The sequence below is a fragment of the Ascidiella aspersa genome, chromosome 2 (genome assembly GCF_963924565.1).
Source record: "Ascidiella aspersa chromosome 2, kaAscAspe10.2, whole genome shotgun sequence".
In the NCBI taxonomy this organism is placed as follows: Eukaryota; Metazoa; Chordata; class Ascidiacea; order Phlebobranchia; family Ascidiidae; genus Ascidiella; species Ascidiella aspersa.
Window position 1 is genome coordinate 30,778,185 of NC_139448.1, and position 17,873 is coordinate 30,796,057.

General features: G+C 36.7%; 3 protein-coding genes across 3 annotated transcripts; all 3 read right to left on the minus strand.

The window, feature by feature from the left end:
* Positions 1-5,790: 5,790 nt before the first annotated feature.
* Positions 5,791-7,651, minus strand: LOC146164859 (T-complex protein 1 subunit alpha-like). The gene has a single exon (XM_083381101.1). It carries the CDS (start codon positions 7,597-7,599, stop codon positions 5,926-5,928), a length of 1,674 nt encoding a protein of 557 aa, XP_083237227.1. The 5' UTR covers positions 7,600-7,651; the 3' UTR covers positions 5,791-5,925.
* A 2,171-nt stretch (positions 7,652-9,822) lies between these two features.
* On the minus strand, positions 9,823-15,447 carry LOC146164860 (large ribosomal subunit protein mL37-like). The gene is made up of 10 exons (XM_083381102.1): positions 15,204-15,447; positions 14,662-14,771; positions 13,900-14,107; positions 13,707-13,816; positions 13,434-13,558; positions 13,154-13,248; positions 12,800-12,932; positions 12,354-12,499; positions 11,099-11,227; positions 9,823-10,119 (listed from the first exon to the last, which is right to left on the minus strand). The coding sequence occupies exons 1-10, from the start codon at positions 15,387-15,389 to the stop codon at positions 9,952-9,954; spliced, it is 1,410 nt and encodes a 469-aa protein (XP_083237228.1). The 5' UTR covers positions 15,390-15,447; the 3' UTR covers positions 9,823-9,951.
* Positions 15,448-15,655: 208 nt separating this feature from the next.
* On the minus strand, positions 15,656-16,970 carry LOC146164861 (uncharacterized). Its single transcript, XM_083382437.1, has one exon. It carries the CDS (start codon positions 16,931-16,933, stop codon positions 15,755-15,757), a length of 1,179 nt encoding a protein of 392 aa, XP_083238563.1. The 5' UTR covers positions 16,934-16,970; the 3' UTR covers positions 15,656-15,754.
* Between the last annotated feature and the right edge of the window lie 903 nt (positions 16,971-17,873).

A 17,873-nucleotide genomic window follows, 5' to 3' on the forward strand; every position in this document is an offset into this window, starting at 1 on the left:
AGTAAACATCAAAAGCGTCGTATTTCGAAGTGTCACGTTGTTTATAGCAGCACTTGGTAGACGCTATAATTGTAAATCGTCGTCTTCGTTCGATATTCTGTGGGAATTGACTCCCAGCCAAATATCACAGCAACAATCGGATGATTTTATGTTCGCACTTTCTTTTGCCTGTGAAGTTAGGTTGCGGGTTTACCTGAAATACTCCGGCCAGTACGATTATCTTGACACAAGATATGAACCTTTTCATGATTTGTTGCTTAAAATATTTGGAAAATCTAGAATTGTTCAATTTTTCTTACTTGCTTCCACTTTGCAAATGTTCACTATCAACAAATGGGAATTTAAACAATTGACTTGGTTCCGTGTTATACATTCGCTTTTGTCCTTACGTTTGTATAACGAAGCAATTGAGGTCATGAAAAAATGCAAAAGCAAACTTATATTTATATTCCAAGAAGTAAAAGCAAGCATATCCTTTCTCGAAGGTTTGTGTCACTTTAAAGTTAATCGGCATGAAATTGCTTTAAAGTGCTTTCAACATTCACTAAATTGTATGAACAACCACCATTCAATGCGACAATTGAGACATGAAACGTTGTTCAAGATGGGTTGTTGTTACAATGAGCTTGGAATGAACTTGGATGCGATTAAATGCTACGAAAAAGCTTTGCGTTCAAGCAGCACAGATATGGATACACGATTCGTCCAATGTGATTTGTTGAGGTTATATGTAGAGGAGCATTTGTTTGAGGAGGCCGGTGACATGCTTAGCCTTGTTCTAAACGGCAAGGTTTCGGAAGGTTCACAACTACATATTGCTCAATATTACTTTGGTATCGGTGAATACAAAGCAAGCATTGAATACGGCGAGAAACATCTACTTCAATTCCGTTTAAGGGCCTTTGATGAAACGAAAGATTACGCCACAGCAGTTGCGTTGCTGAGTCTTGGTGAAACTTACATCACAATGAAAAACTACACAGAAGCGGAAAGGAAAATTGAAATGGCGGAAAATATTTTGAAGAGTAATCATTGTGTTTCTAATGACTCTAACTACCTCCCTGCTGAATGTAAAATGCTCTGGGGTGATATTCACTTCATGAAAGGGAACTTTCTACGAGCGAGTGATTTGCATAACCAAGCTCATGAGTTATTCCCCTCACGTAAAGGATTTAATCATCGCAGAGATTATGTGAGAGCTAAGATGCATTTGTCCATTGGAGCAAACTACTATGATAGCAACAACTATATATTAGCTTTAGATCAGTCTAGAAAAGCAATCTCCGCATGTGGTGGACATCAGCGTCATGGAATAATACTGCAGGCTCAGTTAAACGCCGGAAAATGTTTAAACAAAATTAAGCGATACGACGAAGCCTATAACATTCTTAAAACTTCTTTGGGTTTATTTTTAGAACTTCATAAAACTGTAGTGAAAGATATTAATATTGGAATACATTTCGCAGTACTCATTGAATGCATTCATAAACTGAACAAACATGAGCAAGTGGTTGCTAATTTTGAAAAAGGTCAAGAGTACATAAAACAGCTTTCACAAGAACAACAAAAATTTTTGTTTTATCATGTCGGTTGTTCGTATCAACAACTTAACCAGTTTGAAAATGCGGCGAAATGCTTTGAGCAAGAAATCGAACTTCATTCGACGTCGGATCCCGATAAAGTAGCGATGTGCATGGCAGATTGTCACTTGTATATCGGTGAATGCTATTTGCAGATGCAGCTGCATGACAAAGCAACGCAGAGTTCGAAAACAGCAATCAAGTTGTGCAGAAAAATTAACCATCCTTTGGCGAGTGAGAAAATTAAAGAATGCGACAAAATAATAAAACTCGCAAGACGTTGTTTAAAATCGAAAAAATGAATTTGTTTATAAATATTGTCGCTACTTTAAACCTTTAACAGAAGTCCGACAATTGACTTAAAGTGCGGAATTTATAAAAATTACGGATTGGTAAAACTTTTTCTTTTTTAAGACAAAGCGTCAAATGTTACAATTTCTGTTATTGGTAAATCATTTTCAGTTGCTAAATACTGGGTTTAAAAAAGCCTTATATAAAATTTAGAAACTGTATATTTAATTGTTCACTAATTGTTCTTCAATTAAAACTGAAGCCTTATATAAAATTTAAAAACTATATATTTAACTGTTCACTAATTGTTGTTCAATTAAAACTGAAGCCTTATATAAAATTTAGAAACTGTATATTTAACTGTTCACTAATTGTTGTTCAATTAAAACTGACACAAATTGATTTGTATTAAAAGCTTTTGAGATCTTATAATGGTCGCAGACGTATTTAGGATAAAGGAGACGACTTTGTTACGAGGTTAAAATTTACTCAAAATCTTCGTAAACATTACTTTGTTCACTTTGTTAAAAGTTCAGTTGGTAAAGCAGTGGGAGCCTATACCCGCCTACAAGTTAAAAATATATCTATTCCAAGCAAACCATAATTTCTACGCAACATCGATGACGTGTTATTTAAAAAACATTTGTTCGGCAAAACGCTTCAAAATACAGCGCAGCGCTCGACATTGTTACGAAGCACCTTCCTTTTATTTAAGTCTCGATCGAGTCTGTAGAGCAGTGGTTCCCAAACTGTGGTACGCGTACCGCCGGTGGTACGCGAGAGTCTTTCAGGTGGTACGCGACTAAAGCATCTGAATAAATTTCCGGAAACTTTCAGATTGGGAAATTTGCAATGTTGCGTTTTAGTTACCTTTAATTTGAGATTTCGCACGTTTATGACGTAACACTTATCTTGTTCAAGATAATAAAACGTCAATTGTTAGCAGATTGTGGAGAACAAACAACTACATCTATCGCATTAGAACTATCTGCTGTGCTTTGTTTGTTTAATTTATGGCTTTTATGTCTTCCTTGAATGACATTTGTTAAACTTTAATACAGCTACATGCTAATTTTCTTATCTATATGCTAAAATAGTTATACTTTGAGATATTCTAGTCGGATGTAACTTAGGTGGTACATGATCACTGTACAGAAGCTCAAAATGGTACGCGAGAAAAAAAGTTTGGGAATCACTGCTGTAGAGGAAGAAATATCGGACCAAACTTTCACAGAATGGACGAAAATGTGTCAGGCGAAAATAAATAATCGATTATTTAAATGTGTGAAATATTGTAGCTCGGTGCAAAAATATTAGGGAATGATTTTGAAACAGTTTAAATCACTCGTGATTGGTTAATTCGCCAGCAAAACTGAAAAAACGCCTAATAATTCACAAATTTTCCCCTAACTAGAAAACTTACTCCTCTAAACATGACTCGGTAATTCCATTTCCGCCCGCCGAACTTTATTATGAGTCAGCATATTTTACAACTACAGTGGTAACTGGTGACCTTTAACATTTTCAGCACTTGTTTTTTTATTTTATTTTGTGCTAGTAGGCGGTTATAAATAGCGTTACTTATTTCACTTTGGTTTGTGGTTTGGTACTGTAGCCTATATACGTTGCGTCGTTGCATGTTCTATAGTTTACTTAACTTGTTTCTGCAAGCAAAAACAGATATGGGCCGAAGATTTCCTCACTTAATGACTTAGATGCGAAAAGGGTTTTAGATACGGCGAGGTTTTTGTGGAATGATCGAAACATATATTTGATAAATAGAATGTAGGCCTACCTATAACCAATGCGTACGATCATGTTTTTTTAATTTTGGCAAGCTATCATGTTTAAAAAGCAAATATAATCGTTCTTCTAAATTGTTTTAACGCCCAGTATATACGGTGCATGCACCATAGTGTGTCCTTAACTCCATAGTGTGACATTAAGATACCGAAAATTACCCGCCTTAACTTATGGCTTAGATGCGAAAGGGTTAGTTTGCCAAGAGATTCATTTTCATTTACGTAAGTTGGCAAAGACTTTATGCAAAATTAATTTTAGAAATATTTCCGTAAAAAATATTCACTTTATCAAAATTGTTCTTTATAGTTATTTTCATTTTTGCTGCCTCAAAAAAAATTCCTTTCCCATAGACAGTAACAAATAAGCACTTGCTGCCTAAAAACTTTACTTACGAACGCCATATAAATGAAGCTTCTCACAATGCTTCCCTGCGTTCTACGATGGGTAAAACTTTAGTACATGTCCTTTGCGCCCTTTCTACAAATATTACTGCGACAACAAATTCAAATTGGACGAGGTATTTTGGAAATGCTCGAAAAATATATTTGATAAATAGACTTTATGTAAATAATTTAGCGACGACGTTATTATTATAACATGGCTTCATACAAAATTAAATCCTTAAGAACACTGCGTTTATTTGGATTAAATTCACAAAACTTTAAATTTAATTGGCTTAGTAAAAATTTACCAAGTATAATTGGCAAAAGTATAGCAAACCATAGACGTTAAATTATTTGATTTATGTTTTGCTTTTTAAACATATTGCCAGAAAAGGTACTCGCTTGAAATTGTTGTAACTAAGTCGTCCTTGATGAACGACAAACGATTTACGTATGAGTACACAGGGCTAGTAAAAGCGATAAACGTCTTACATGTAGAAGTACACCGGGCGCTTTTACAATAGTAAAAGTATAGTACTCGCTGACCGATTCTATAAGAAAACTAGCCTGGGTGGGATTTCCACTTGGCTTAACCGGGACTATCGCTTTATTAACTGAGGTACAAACACATAGTGTTGCTGCAGAGCAATTATAAAATGTTTTTTTCTTTTTTTTAATAAATGTACCGACGTATTAATAACCTATGTGGGAAATGTATGTCAGGGCTATCAACTTGCAACCAAACGAAAAAAAATTTTTTTTTTTTTTTGAATAAACAATATTTGCCGGTAGAACAATTTTATAGTTTGTACACCGTCATCGAATGATTCGTTTAAATATTTTTGATTTACTTATTCGGTTAGTCTATTTTCATTTAATGCCTTTGATCTTGCGTGCATGAAGAATTAAAGTAGTGCGATTTTCTTTCAGGTGAAATAGGAGTTTGGCGGAACCACTTAAACGAAGAACAAAGCAAAACCATTGATCGAAAAGTCAGAGAAGTACTTGGAGACACCGACATCAAGTTTACTTACGAGTTACGAATGAGTATTAAACCTTTAGCATACGGACCGGTAAAATTGTAAAACAAATTGTGCGGTGAACAAAAAATTAAAAATCAACCTAAAATGTAATTACGCAACAGAAAGCAACTAAAACTCGCCTTGGCTTTCACATACAACTGGTCTTAAAGTTTAAGACTTGAACACGGAGTTAAAATGAATTGTGAAATTTCAAATTTTCATTTTAAATCATAAAATTTGTATAACATTTGTTATGCCCTGGCGCATACTACAAAACTACAAATGTAAACTTATTGCTGTGATAGTATATGGTATACAGGGGTTAGCAAATCACATGAACTCCCTACTGCATTAGAAGTTTTAAAAAACTGCAGGTTGTGCAATTTAAAGAAAACACTCGCCCATACCTAGGCTAAACAACTAATATTGCAAAGTCCCAGATACTGAAATTTGCTCAGGTTCTTAGAACATTGTGTGTTTCTGTGCCAACTCGCAAACGAAAATGAATTTTCTTACATGGTTACTATTTTTTGGCAATAAATTTGAAAGCTCTATGCACCTTAATATAATATATCCATCGCCCAGTTAAAACATAGTTTAAACACTATAGAGTAATTTAACAGCAAAACAATGTCTCTATCGCTCAGTGCTGTTGATTGTCACACTGCCTAAATATTTTCTACAAGTGTGCAGAATAAAAAAGTATCACTTGAATACGTTCAATTTTATTATGACATCGAATATTACAAAACAAAACCAGGAACTTCACGCGTTCATGCACACGGGAGAGCGGCCGAAAAAAACAACATTGATCATTTCACGAGTGAGTAAAAAGAGCCTCAAGGATCAGCCGTCCAACTCTCCGGCCATGAGGGCATCCTGGTAAGACTTGCCGCCTCCCTTCTCCTCAGGGAAGAGCTTGATCAGGTCGTCGATCCTCAAGATGGTAATGGCGGCTTCAGTGGCCAGCTTAATGCTCTTGCTCTTAATAAGACTAGGCTCCAGCACTCCGGCCGCTCTATTGTCGCGCACAACTCCCGTAGTGAGCTCAAGGCCGGTCCACTTGAGATTCTTTCGCTTCGGGTTGGTTTGTGCCTCGTTGTGGAAAGCTCGCAGCTTCGCGACGAGATCGGAAGCGTCCTGCGCCGCGTTGATTGCCAGGGTTTTAGGAACAACCAGGAGCGAATGGGCGAACTCAGCTATTGCCAGCTGTTCGCGCGACGACACCGAAGTCGCGTAGTTTTCGAGGAAAATCGACAGAGCTGCCTCGACTGTGCCTCCGCCAGGTACGACGCTTTTCGATTCGAGAACACGCTTAACCACGCACAGCGAATCGTGAAGCGACCTCTCCATTTCGTCGCACGCCACATCGGTCGGACCTCGCAGGATAATAGAGGCTGCGGATCGGACCTTTGGACCTTTAATGAATATCAGCTCGTCATCGCAGATCCTCTCCTGCACAACTTCTTCGGCGTGGCCGAGAAGACTGGCATCAAAGCTTTCTTCACCTTCCAAATTGGCAAGGGTGGCGCAGACAGTCGCTCCTGTTGCTTTAGCTACCCTCAAGAGATCCCTCTTCAGCACACGCCGCACTCCCATCGTTCCAGTCTCAATGAAATACTTTAGGTTAAGGTCGTCGATTCCACCAGTCGTCAAAATTACATTGGCACCTGCCGCCATAATTTTGGCGATCCTTTCCTTGGTGATGTCGATTTCCCGCTTGCGCATGGCTTCCAGGTTTTCTGGGTTATCCACAACAATATGAACCCCCATCTTCATTTTGGTCTTCTGCAGATTAAAGTCCAGGCAGGCAATCTTTGCTTTGAGGACCTTCTTCGGCATAGCCTGCGATGCAACGGTGCAGTTGATTGCATAGCCATTAACAAGCCGAGTTTCTTTGGCACTCTTTCCATGGGCTTTGAGAATGTTGACAGACTTAATCGGGTACTTGGCGACGCCTTTGGTGTCAACAAACTTGACGGCATTTGCTGCATCCACAGCCATTCCTGCAAAGTAATCTGAGTCAACGCCAATTATCTTGGAGGACATGGATGTCTTGGCACAGTTGATTACAATTTCACGAGTCAGGTCATTTGCAGGAATAGTCAGATTCTCGTTCATGTACTTGATTGCTTCCCTACAGGCCAGACGATATCCGCTGATGATGGAAGTCGGGTGGATCTTGGCTTGAGCCAGTTGATCTGCATTCTTCAGGAGTTCAGCGGCAATCAAAACAACAGAAGTAGTACCATCTCCTACTTCCTGATCTTGAAGATCGGCAAGCTCGCAAAGGACTTTAGCAGCTGGGTGCTCAACATCAAGGAGCTTAAGTATCGTCGCTCCGTCGTTGGTAACCGTTACATCTCCAACGTCGTCCACCAACATTTTGTCGAGTCCGGCTGGTCCTAGTGAGCTCTTGACTATGTTGGCGATGGAGGAAGCCGCAAGGACGTTTTGTGTGCGAACATTCTTGCCAGTTGTCCTTTCGCCACCAACAATCAAGGCTGTTTGTGTGTCCATGCTTTAGTTGATTATTTTTAATAGACACAGTTAACTAAATTTCAAAACCAAAAAACCTGTAAGAATTAAATAAGTATAAAGTGTATCATATTGATAACTGTTGGCCTTTGGTTATTTCTACATATATATATTTAAATATTTATTTTTAACACATCAATTAAAAAATTCCTATTTTAAGTGATTTTAAGAAAAAGATTGAATATTTAAAAACAATTTTGTCTACTTATTCGCCTGTCTTGAAAATAAAGCAAATCTTACAACTACTCAAAGGTACATGACTTAAAACATCAGTGTAACAGGCCCATCATCAGAAAAGTTAGGCAGATCTTGTGTATGAAAGGCCAAAAAAATTAGGGTGATAGGGTGCACCCAAGGTGAAACGTGCACCCTGCTAATTAACCATATAGCAAATCAGTGTGTATATTCAATTTTGTAGGGTGCAGGTTGGATTTGTCATACTTTCCACAGTGAGTATCCAGGCCCACAAATGGAAAATCTATGTTGTGAGTTTGGCTTAATTATGTAACTTTAGTGATGACTTAAAAGCAGTCTCAGATTTAAGTTTTAAACAATATTGACTAAAAAAATTTTTAAATTGCTTTATCAGTGCAACAATGTTTACCAAAAAAACCTATGACATTTAAAATGACTACAGTCTGCATTTCATGTGACTTTTCTCCGAGATCTCAAGTATGCAGCACCGAAGTTTGAATTGTGCAGTTATGTTTCAAGAGGTTCAAGATCCTACCACAATTTACACGACTCAAAATTAAGGTGTCAATACACAGTGACAAAAATTTCTATTAATGCTGTATTATTTTTAATGTGGACAATCCTAACGTTAGATATGGTAGAGCATTTTTCTAACTACAAAGTGCAAATTCATAAAACACAGTTATGTATATATTTGGGATATTACAGTCAAAGTTCTTCTCCAAAATAATCCAAAGGTTGTGCGTTGCTTTAATAATTAAATGTGTTAATACTGTGTAGTGTAGTACAAAGGTACTTCTTAATTACAAACTAATTCTACAGCCGGACCGGCTCATTCTTCCATATATGAAAAAAAACTGTGGTAGGATTCTAGACCAGCGTCAAGCTTTCTAATCAAATATTAATTTCATTATACCAGCTTATCCCAAACGTTTTCTCGAACGCAAACATACACCATAATTAACCTAAAAACAGCGTAATGTTTTATGAATTTAGCGAATACCAACTAAATTTAAGGCGCTGGTCTAGAATCCTACCACAGTTCTAAAATCAACGCACAGAATTCGAGTTCGGTTGCGGGTTAACGTTTGGGTGTGGGTGGGTCAAGTATTATTATATTCTATATTTAATATTAATACTTGACCCACCTTAACCCAAACGCTAGACCGCACCCTAACCCAAATGGTGTTTTATTGTGGTAGGATTGTAGAACAGCGCCAAATTTAATACGTGCAGAACGAAAAGTTCTTGCCCAAATATACATTTATGTGTTTGCAGCACAGAAAAATTGATTCCTACTTAAAGCAGCCCATTTAATATGATACACAAGCTAAATAAACATATACCAAACGTGTAAAGAACAAAACTTGTTCAGTTTGAATTAATCAATACGTTACATATGAAATAAAAATTGCTCAAACTTCCTTAAACAACATGATAAAATTGTTAGCAAAGTTTAAAAAATCAAGAGTTTTAAACTCACCAAAAACCCTGACACACAGTAAAAGCGTTATACCCCTACCTGCAAACGTTTCTAATGTTTAGTAATAGGGAACAACGAAGGCATTACTATTCTGGAATAATTCCGCTAGCAACGGATTTTTGAAGCATGTGTGTTATAACGCTTTTAGACTCGGCGCAGCCCCTCTTCTCTTTCTAGAAGGTTCGCATAGAAATCTAGCTTAGTTCGTTTGTCTATTTTGATTTTGCACCTGATAGCTGTTTTTCAAGGTGGAAAGCGAAATAAAATAAGTCTATTATAGCGAAAGAAATGTTGTGTACTATTTCACATCGAGCATTTTCTTAAATTTTATACAAACTAATACAATTTTACCCGAGATAGAATACTTGATGCCTAAATACTATAGGCTATCTGGTATAACCTAGTCCTACATACTAATGAAACTGCCTTATGCAACTCACATACAGTAGTATAGTAGGTCGTACACAATCTTATGTACGTCCAAGTTTTCGTATGAAAATGTATCAACACAATCTGCATTGTTTTTTTAGAATGTATTGGCGATAAACTCAACAAGACTGGTGTTATTCTTTACAGGAAAGGCGTCGACGTTCTGAATTCCTGGACCAAACAACAGTTTCACTTTGACCAAAAGATTTTCTGTCGAATCACGGGAATCATACCAAGCCATTCAGCCAAATCGCTTGAAAAAGTTTGAAAATCTCCGGGTCATAGCCGACCATATACTCGGGTTCATATCGGACCAACGGTGAACACAAGGTGTACATAGGGCACATGACCCTTAAAGTTTGTTTGTCTGGGTGATTCCTCCGCAGCGTCCAAGCCTAAGTAAAAAAACACTAACTTACAGTTTGACGTTTACTCATATCGGTCATTTCGGCAGCAAGCGAGAAATCAACTGATCAGTTAAACCAGTGTTTCTTAAACAGGTGAATGGTTCACCCCAGGGTGGATGAAATTTTTGCAGGGGTGAATACGGGTAAACCGTCAGAAATGGATGATAGCTCTGCATTAAATCTAATTGAACTGGAAGTTGGTTTGCACTGAGTGTCTAAGTACAAAGCTTCGGTGACTGTGTTTTGTGCTTTTGTAGCTTTATATTTCTGGACTCGAGACATTGTAAATTTGCAATAGCAAAACTTACCTTTAGTTGATCTTAATGAAAATCCAAACAACCTATGTCATTTTGTGCTGTTATATATAGACGAGATAGTTTTATCATATCATGAGACAAGGGTAATGAAATCTGGATATAGATGCTAGGGGTGAACAAATCGATAAAGATTAAGAAGCACTGAGTTAAACAACGTAAAATTAACTATGGCAACATGTTGAATGGATTCTTTTAAAACTTAAAATGCAGGAAAATTGTACAACATTCGGCAGAAAGTGCAACTTGTGTTACTAAGATCGTCCTAATCAACATAACAAGGGAGTAGAAATACAAGCGTGCATTGCAAAACCTCAGTCGTGTAGCAACGCCCTAGAAAATCAATGGGCGAAATGTTGAAAATATTTTATGAAGTACAATATATTGCTTAAAATATCTATACAGTGCCTGGTGACATCAATTTCGTCACATCCGTGACAAAAAAAATGGCAGGTGTGAAACAGTAGGGTACAGTCTAAGTTTAAGTGTACTTCACAAAATATATATATATTTATTTTAAAAGTAAATTAAAGTATGTAGACTTGTAGAGTATCCTACAGCAAATATTAATAAAACTATTTTACCGTTACTGCACTCCGTGTACACGCCCAACAACGAAACAAAACAGAAAATGACAAACACAAGTCCGTTACCATGTTTTTTACGCCGTCGTCGTTGGCCAGTGAAGTCGTGTTGAGTTGAAACGCGAGGAAGAGAAAACCGTGGCCGTCGGAGCCAATCGCTTGCGCCGCTAACGGCTGCGGCAGAACCTGTGGAGTGTCCTTAACGAGAAACAACAGGTGAAGGCGTAACGCGGCTACGTGTGATTATATCAGTGTTGTAATGACTTAAGTCAGTCACTGTTTATAAATAACTTGACTTGACTCAAGTATTTTGGCCAATTGACTTGGGTTGAAATGAAGTGCTTTCTTTAAGTGTTTTTGTAATAAAATTGAGCTATTTGCCAAAATGATTGCACATAAAACAACTTGCTTGCTATATGTTGAATTTATCTTAGTTTTTTAGTTCAGTTACTGTTCATAATCGTACTAGTTTGAAATTTCTAATCGTTTAACGTCTTATTTTTATGACAAGGACGTGACTTGAAGTTGACTTGCGCAACTGATGACTTGGACTCGGACTTGACTTGTTATTTATTCAAGGGGACTCGACTTGGAATTAAGTTATTTTAAAATGACTTGTTTACAACACTGGATTATATACCACGCTAGTTTGAGTCTGTTGATAATAACGGTACCTTTATCAGATACTGGGTTAACTCACTGCAATCTTGTTAAGACATAAGTCAATGGCTTGACTTAACTGCACTTAAGTCACCGTTTTTTAAATGACTTGACTTGACTTCAGTCTTTCGAGCAAAATTACTCGACTTGACCGAACTTGAATTTACTTACGTCTTTTGGACAAAAATTTTGGTTGAATAAAAGGTTTTCATTAGGCGTTTTTTAAAACAATTGGGTTTTTATTTTTATTTTTATACATTAAACAATTTGCTTGCTATATGTTGCGTTTTTGTTATTTGTTGGTGGAGTTATTGCCCTAATCGGACAAGTTTCCTAATTTCACAAGTTTAACATTTTATTTTTATGACAAAGACGTGACTTGAAATTAATTTGATCTAATTATAACTTCATTTGGGACTTAACTTGTTATTTATTCAAATAGACGTGACTTGAACTTGAGTTATTTCGCGAATGACTTGACTGGGACTTAAGCATTTCGAAATGACTTGTTTCGCGCGGAGATACATGAACATAGTTAAAATAGACAAAATATCCAGTTTGAGGGGGACATGGCAACTTACCAGCACCCTGAAACTGCCCCTGGTGTTGAAATTATGCGACGCAAAAGGGATTCGCTACCGAATTTACGCCGAAGTTTACTTACCCCGTATAACTCCACAGACTTAGCATGTAGGAAAGTGAACACTTGAATAAACATCCTTGTGAAAAAGTCGTTTACGCTTTCTTTGATTGTGGGTTTTTCGAACACTGCGGTGTGCAAGTAACCTTTTGGGCAGTTTTCTCTTAAACCTGATTAAAAAACGACGTATAAGGGCGTTGCATCACAATTTACAACCTGACAATTTTTCTTGAATGTCAATGGGCAAAATTCTTACGCCAAGCTTGGCTCTTTACAGGTTATAATACAACCAGGATGGAAACTTTTTTTTAAAAACGGATAACGCCGCTGGACAAAGCAGCATTTTTGGTAAAGTCAAATATTAGATTAAAACTAAAATCAGAATATAAGCAATTAAAAGTTGAGTTTAGAATAAGAATCAGCAGCATATCGCCTTTATTTGTCAAATTAGACAACTAGAAATAAGTCACCTGTAGAAGTCTGTAATTGGTAGTTATGTGTTTTGGTTAAATGAATCGTTGGAAGAACAGGGTACGTAGATATCAACGGCGTGGTTGCAGTTGCATTAATTTCCTCTTGCCCTGCAAAAGGGGACAGCGGTTCCTGGTAAAAAAACAGGTTTCCAATATAAGTTCCATTGGGAATGTATACTGTACACTACAACAGCTGTTAGACTTGTTGCCATGCAGCGTTTTAAATATTTTACCATCACGGTTAAGTTTGATTGAACTTCAGAAATTAAGCACGACAAAAACTAATGGGACACACCTAAGTGTAAGAAGAACTTTACAGAACATTATTAAAAATTTTAATTTTGATCTTGCCTTGGACATAACTTGCATTAGAGGTTTGGCCTGGAGAGAGATATTCCATTCATAGTTGACATTAGGAAGGTCTACCTGGTGGAACGACATCTGGCCTGATTTAAAGCAAAAGTTTGTTAAGTTTAAAAATAGATTCAAAGTTAAACACAATTGTTTGACCTCGCACATGAATGAAGACACAATTTAAACGTTTTTACTTATAAAATACAGATTGCATATAAAACAAACGGTTTATGCATTGTCCTGGCGTTTATTTTAGTTATAAAATTTAATTGATTACCTCTTCTGAATGATGTGCAGGAAAAATGATCGGTCATATTACATCTGTCGAAAAACTTGTCTGTAAGTTTAATGGCATGCTGGTCTGACAAGCGAACAAGCTCTTTCAAAATTATAGGGCTACACCTGAAAATAAAAAAGCATTACAATAAAAATTGTGTTATTTATGAGCTGTAAGTTAATAATATGCTCTACATGCTAGTTTTAACAGCAAATTATGGGAATTAGGTTTTAAATATGAATTTTGTTAAAATATGTAAAATATGAAAGACACCTGTGTTGTTTTGGCAGGTAACCTTGGGTGTCAAACCAATGTTTCCTTTTCTCATTATTTTTGTCGAATGCATTTGGATCAACATCGAAAAGCTTGGCGTGTCTCAGGACCTAAAAGCAGGTGGTAATTTTTGAAATTGAAACAAAAACAAACACAAAACTAAACCTGTTTGAAAAATAACATCCACATTCACCTGCTTCACTTTTCCATCGTCGGTCGGTAGAGTGTCTTTCAGTTCCATCAATTTTGCAGGAAGGGTTTCTTCACTGACCATAATGGATTTGGTGAGGGTCAAAGCCTGCTTCACATTACCAACTAATCGCTCTCCAATATTCAAGGAGTAGAGGGGATCATCTGGGTGGTAGTTTTCTTGGTCCCAAGGCTGAAGCTTAGGCTTGTATCTAAGTAATATAGCTTTTTATCTAAGTAATAAGGGTGGGCAATTATTATTGACAGCAGGCTGCATAAAAACAGAAAATGTTTAGGCGGGCAGTGCCAATAAAGGGGATCTCGAATACAAATCATCTGGACGGTAATTTTCTTAGTCCCAAGGCTGAAGCTTCAGCTTATATCTAAATTAAGATTTGTGCTTACAGAAGTAACAGGTTAGTTTTATCAAAATCCCTCAACAACCGCAAAAGGTAAAACAACTTTAGTAAAAGGTAAAAAAAACAAAAACAATTCAATTTTTATCTAACTTTAGTGTCAAAAATGTATGTGCTCAAACCAGAATATTCACATAACATTTTAAACTTAAAATTTACGATTTTTTTTTTACAAAATGAAAGCAAAAAATTGATGAAAGTCGCTATTTACCAGGAACCATTTTAAATTAGTTTTCGAAGTTAAGTTTAAAACGAATGTTCATAAATTGCTTAACTTCTCTAATAAGTTGTATGGAAATTCACAGCATATTGGCATAACTTAATTTTTTGCCTAACTTATGTTAACATACCCAGGTATATGTTTTGCCATTTGTTTTTCATGATTGAAATGGTCTCCATGTTTTTCATCGTAATCCGGGGGCTTCCACTTGCTTGGAATTTGAGCAGGGTTGAAATTAACCTTTTATGATAAGGTTAAATTTGACAGACAATTTCACTATATACATAGGTATGTAACATTTCAAAGCATTCGAATGCCTTTACAAAACAAAAACTAATAGTTAACAACTTTTCAGGCTGCATCAAAGTGTGTTAAAAAAAACTCGTTCACAAGACAAATTTTTTTTTGGGCCAAAATACAGAGTGGGCCAAAAGTAGGCTTACAGTTATTAAAAGAAGGGTTTGGGTCTAAAAAGAAATTTATTGTTTTGGGGTTCTTCTTATACACCTTGTTCTTTACAACCATTGGTGTCAGATCAGGTGAGCGTGGTGGCCATTCAATGCTACCTAAAAAAGGTTTAATAACTGAAAGCGTACTTTTGGCCCACCCTGCATATATGATGTGATATAAACATATAGCAAGAAAGAAAAACATATTTTGGGCATAACTTACCACTCTCCAATGTGGTGGGATCTTGTTCCTCAAAGGCATTCTGCCACCTTTGTTTTTTCCCTTATCATAATACATTTTCTGTCGACAAGGCACAGCCAAAACTGGATTGGGTTTTGTTAGACATTGCTTGTTCAACTTAACACCACATTGGACGAATGCTGGTGATTTGGGCAGTAGACTAGCCATCTCTTCTTTACATTTCTTTTCTAAGCCTAGTTGTTAATAAGTGATTCTTAAAACCTTGAAACCTAAACAAGCAAATAAATCATTTAAATTTAAACATATTTAAGAGACAAATGCTACATCAATTGTGAACAAAAACTTAAACCACAAGAATCCTATAATAGATTGATATTTATTGTACATTTCAAATGTTTTCCTTTAGATAAATATCTTAAAAACAACATATATATATATATATATATATATATATATATTTATTTATGCTTTTCTCTTTATTATCTCTATCATTTATGCAACTGTATGAAAACTTACTGTGAAATAAACACTTGTTTTGAATATTCTATTTATAAAAAACACAAAAGAAACGATTACAAAAGTGGTGGATAGCTTTCGGCTTTTTTAACGTATTTGGCGACATTTCCTAAAAAGCTTTCTCTGGGTGTTCCATGGCTAATAAACATTTTTCTCTTCCTAGAAATTTTTGGAGTCTGCCAAAGTTCGTAAACAGAGCTCATGTCTTGAAGTTGCAAAGAATTCTCGCCGTGCGTCCTTTCAAACACTGTTACATCTCCTATTCCGCAGTTTCCAGCTACTAAGTGATCTTTGCTTGGAGTGCCCGGGTCGCGAAACGGTATCGGACTTCCATAGCTTAACGAGTTTCTGTGATCGTTAAATACAACAACACAGCCGTATGGAAGAATTTCCAAAAGAAAAGGAAGCAGCGCCTCAACATTGGAAGGGTTTCGCAGCCGACTTATGTTTAACCACTTTAAATTGGGAAAGACCCGGAAATAGGAAAAACCTTCTGCGGTCACTTTTGTGCCGCTAACGTCCAAATATTCCAAAGTGTCGGCAACAGGATGCAGCCTCGTCATGCAAGCATTACAAAAGTTTGGACAATCAGCAAAGTTGAGATAGCGAACAAACCCCAAGCGTGCCAAATGATACAAGCCAACATAGTTAACCATGGAAGCCCTCAAATCAATGGCTTGAATAGTGAAGTCCTTTTTTTTGGGTGTGCGAATTAATTTGACATCATCAATCCATCTGTCATCAGTAACCAGCTTAAGTGCCCCGCCAAGTTTAAACACGAGATATCCGGCAGACCACTCTGGGCCGTGCTTCTCATAAACAATTTTGTCGAACTTGTTAAGGTTGTCAGGTTGAAACCTTCGATATGATACAGAGGTCTCCCAAGCATTGTTGTACCGCTCTATCGTAAGGGCCATTCTCAAAACCCTCCCGAGACCAGTCCATAGTTTGTCTTTCACCTGAAGTCCCTTGTCGGATTTCCAAAAACCAACTTCCTTCTTTTCGGTTTCAAAAATAAGCTCGGGAAATTTTGGCTCCCCTTGCCACACCTGTAGGTGGCGAGTTTTATGTTCTTTATCTGTGACCAATTCGCTACATGATTCTTCATCTTCTAAACTTGGCGGCAATGGTTTGGACGAATAGGAAACAACATAAAATCTGCCAAAAATAGTATTTGTTCCAATGCGGCTTGACACTGAACCTGTAATTAGCTTACAGATATTGGAAAGCACCATATCATAACAGTTTTTTTTTTAATTACCTCTAATCAGAGCAAACTAAATAAAAATATTGACGTCTTTGTATTAGAAGAATAATAAGCAAAGGGTATTTAATCTTTTTTCAGTGTCGCATAACACAAGCTTATACATGACACTATAAAAGCAAGTCTATGGTTTACAATTCAACACCAGGTTGGAAAGTTTGGCCTGCGCGGGGGATTTATCCCCCGCGCAGTAGCACTTTCAGCCGCGGTCACAGCCGCGCAAACTTCTGTATGAAACTTAGGGCCGCATACTGAAGTTGAATAACATTTTTTAACGCTAGTTTATAAGACGTATATAATATAATGCATCATATAGAATCACTTGCGAAACGCTAAAAACGTACAGTTCGGCGATTTGGTCACGCATCAGTGGACAACGGTCACGTGTTTAGTGACGTCAAATTAGTCAATTTCGAGTAATATTGCATATTAAATGCTATACTATCCAACTTTTAAATATTTACCTGCGCACTGCGCCCGCACACTAACCAAAAATTGCGGAGTGATTCAAGTATTCTATGAACGCTGTAAGTTTAATATAAATTCGCAATTTACAACTTTCGGTAGCCTGATGGTTTATTTTCAGCCGCGCAAGTTCAAGTCGAAATTTTATTTTCACCCGCGCATTTTTTCAGCTGCAAAACATCTCCCCCGCGCAATATCCAAAGTTTCCAATCTGGATTCAACATACCACGAAACCCGAAAATAGGTTTGTTCATACAAGACCATTTGATACCATTCAGTAACATTCCATAGATTATTAAATGCCTTTTTTAAATGCTGCATAAATATAATTCACTTGAGACCTGGACAAAATCTATTTGACAATGCCAGTTATTCAATAAATAAAGTTGCAAATAAAAAAATGACCATTTAAATTGGTGGTGCTGGTCTAAAATCCGACCACAGCC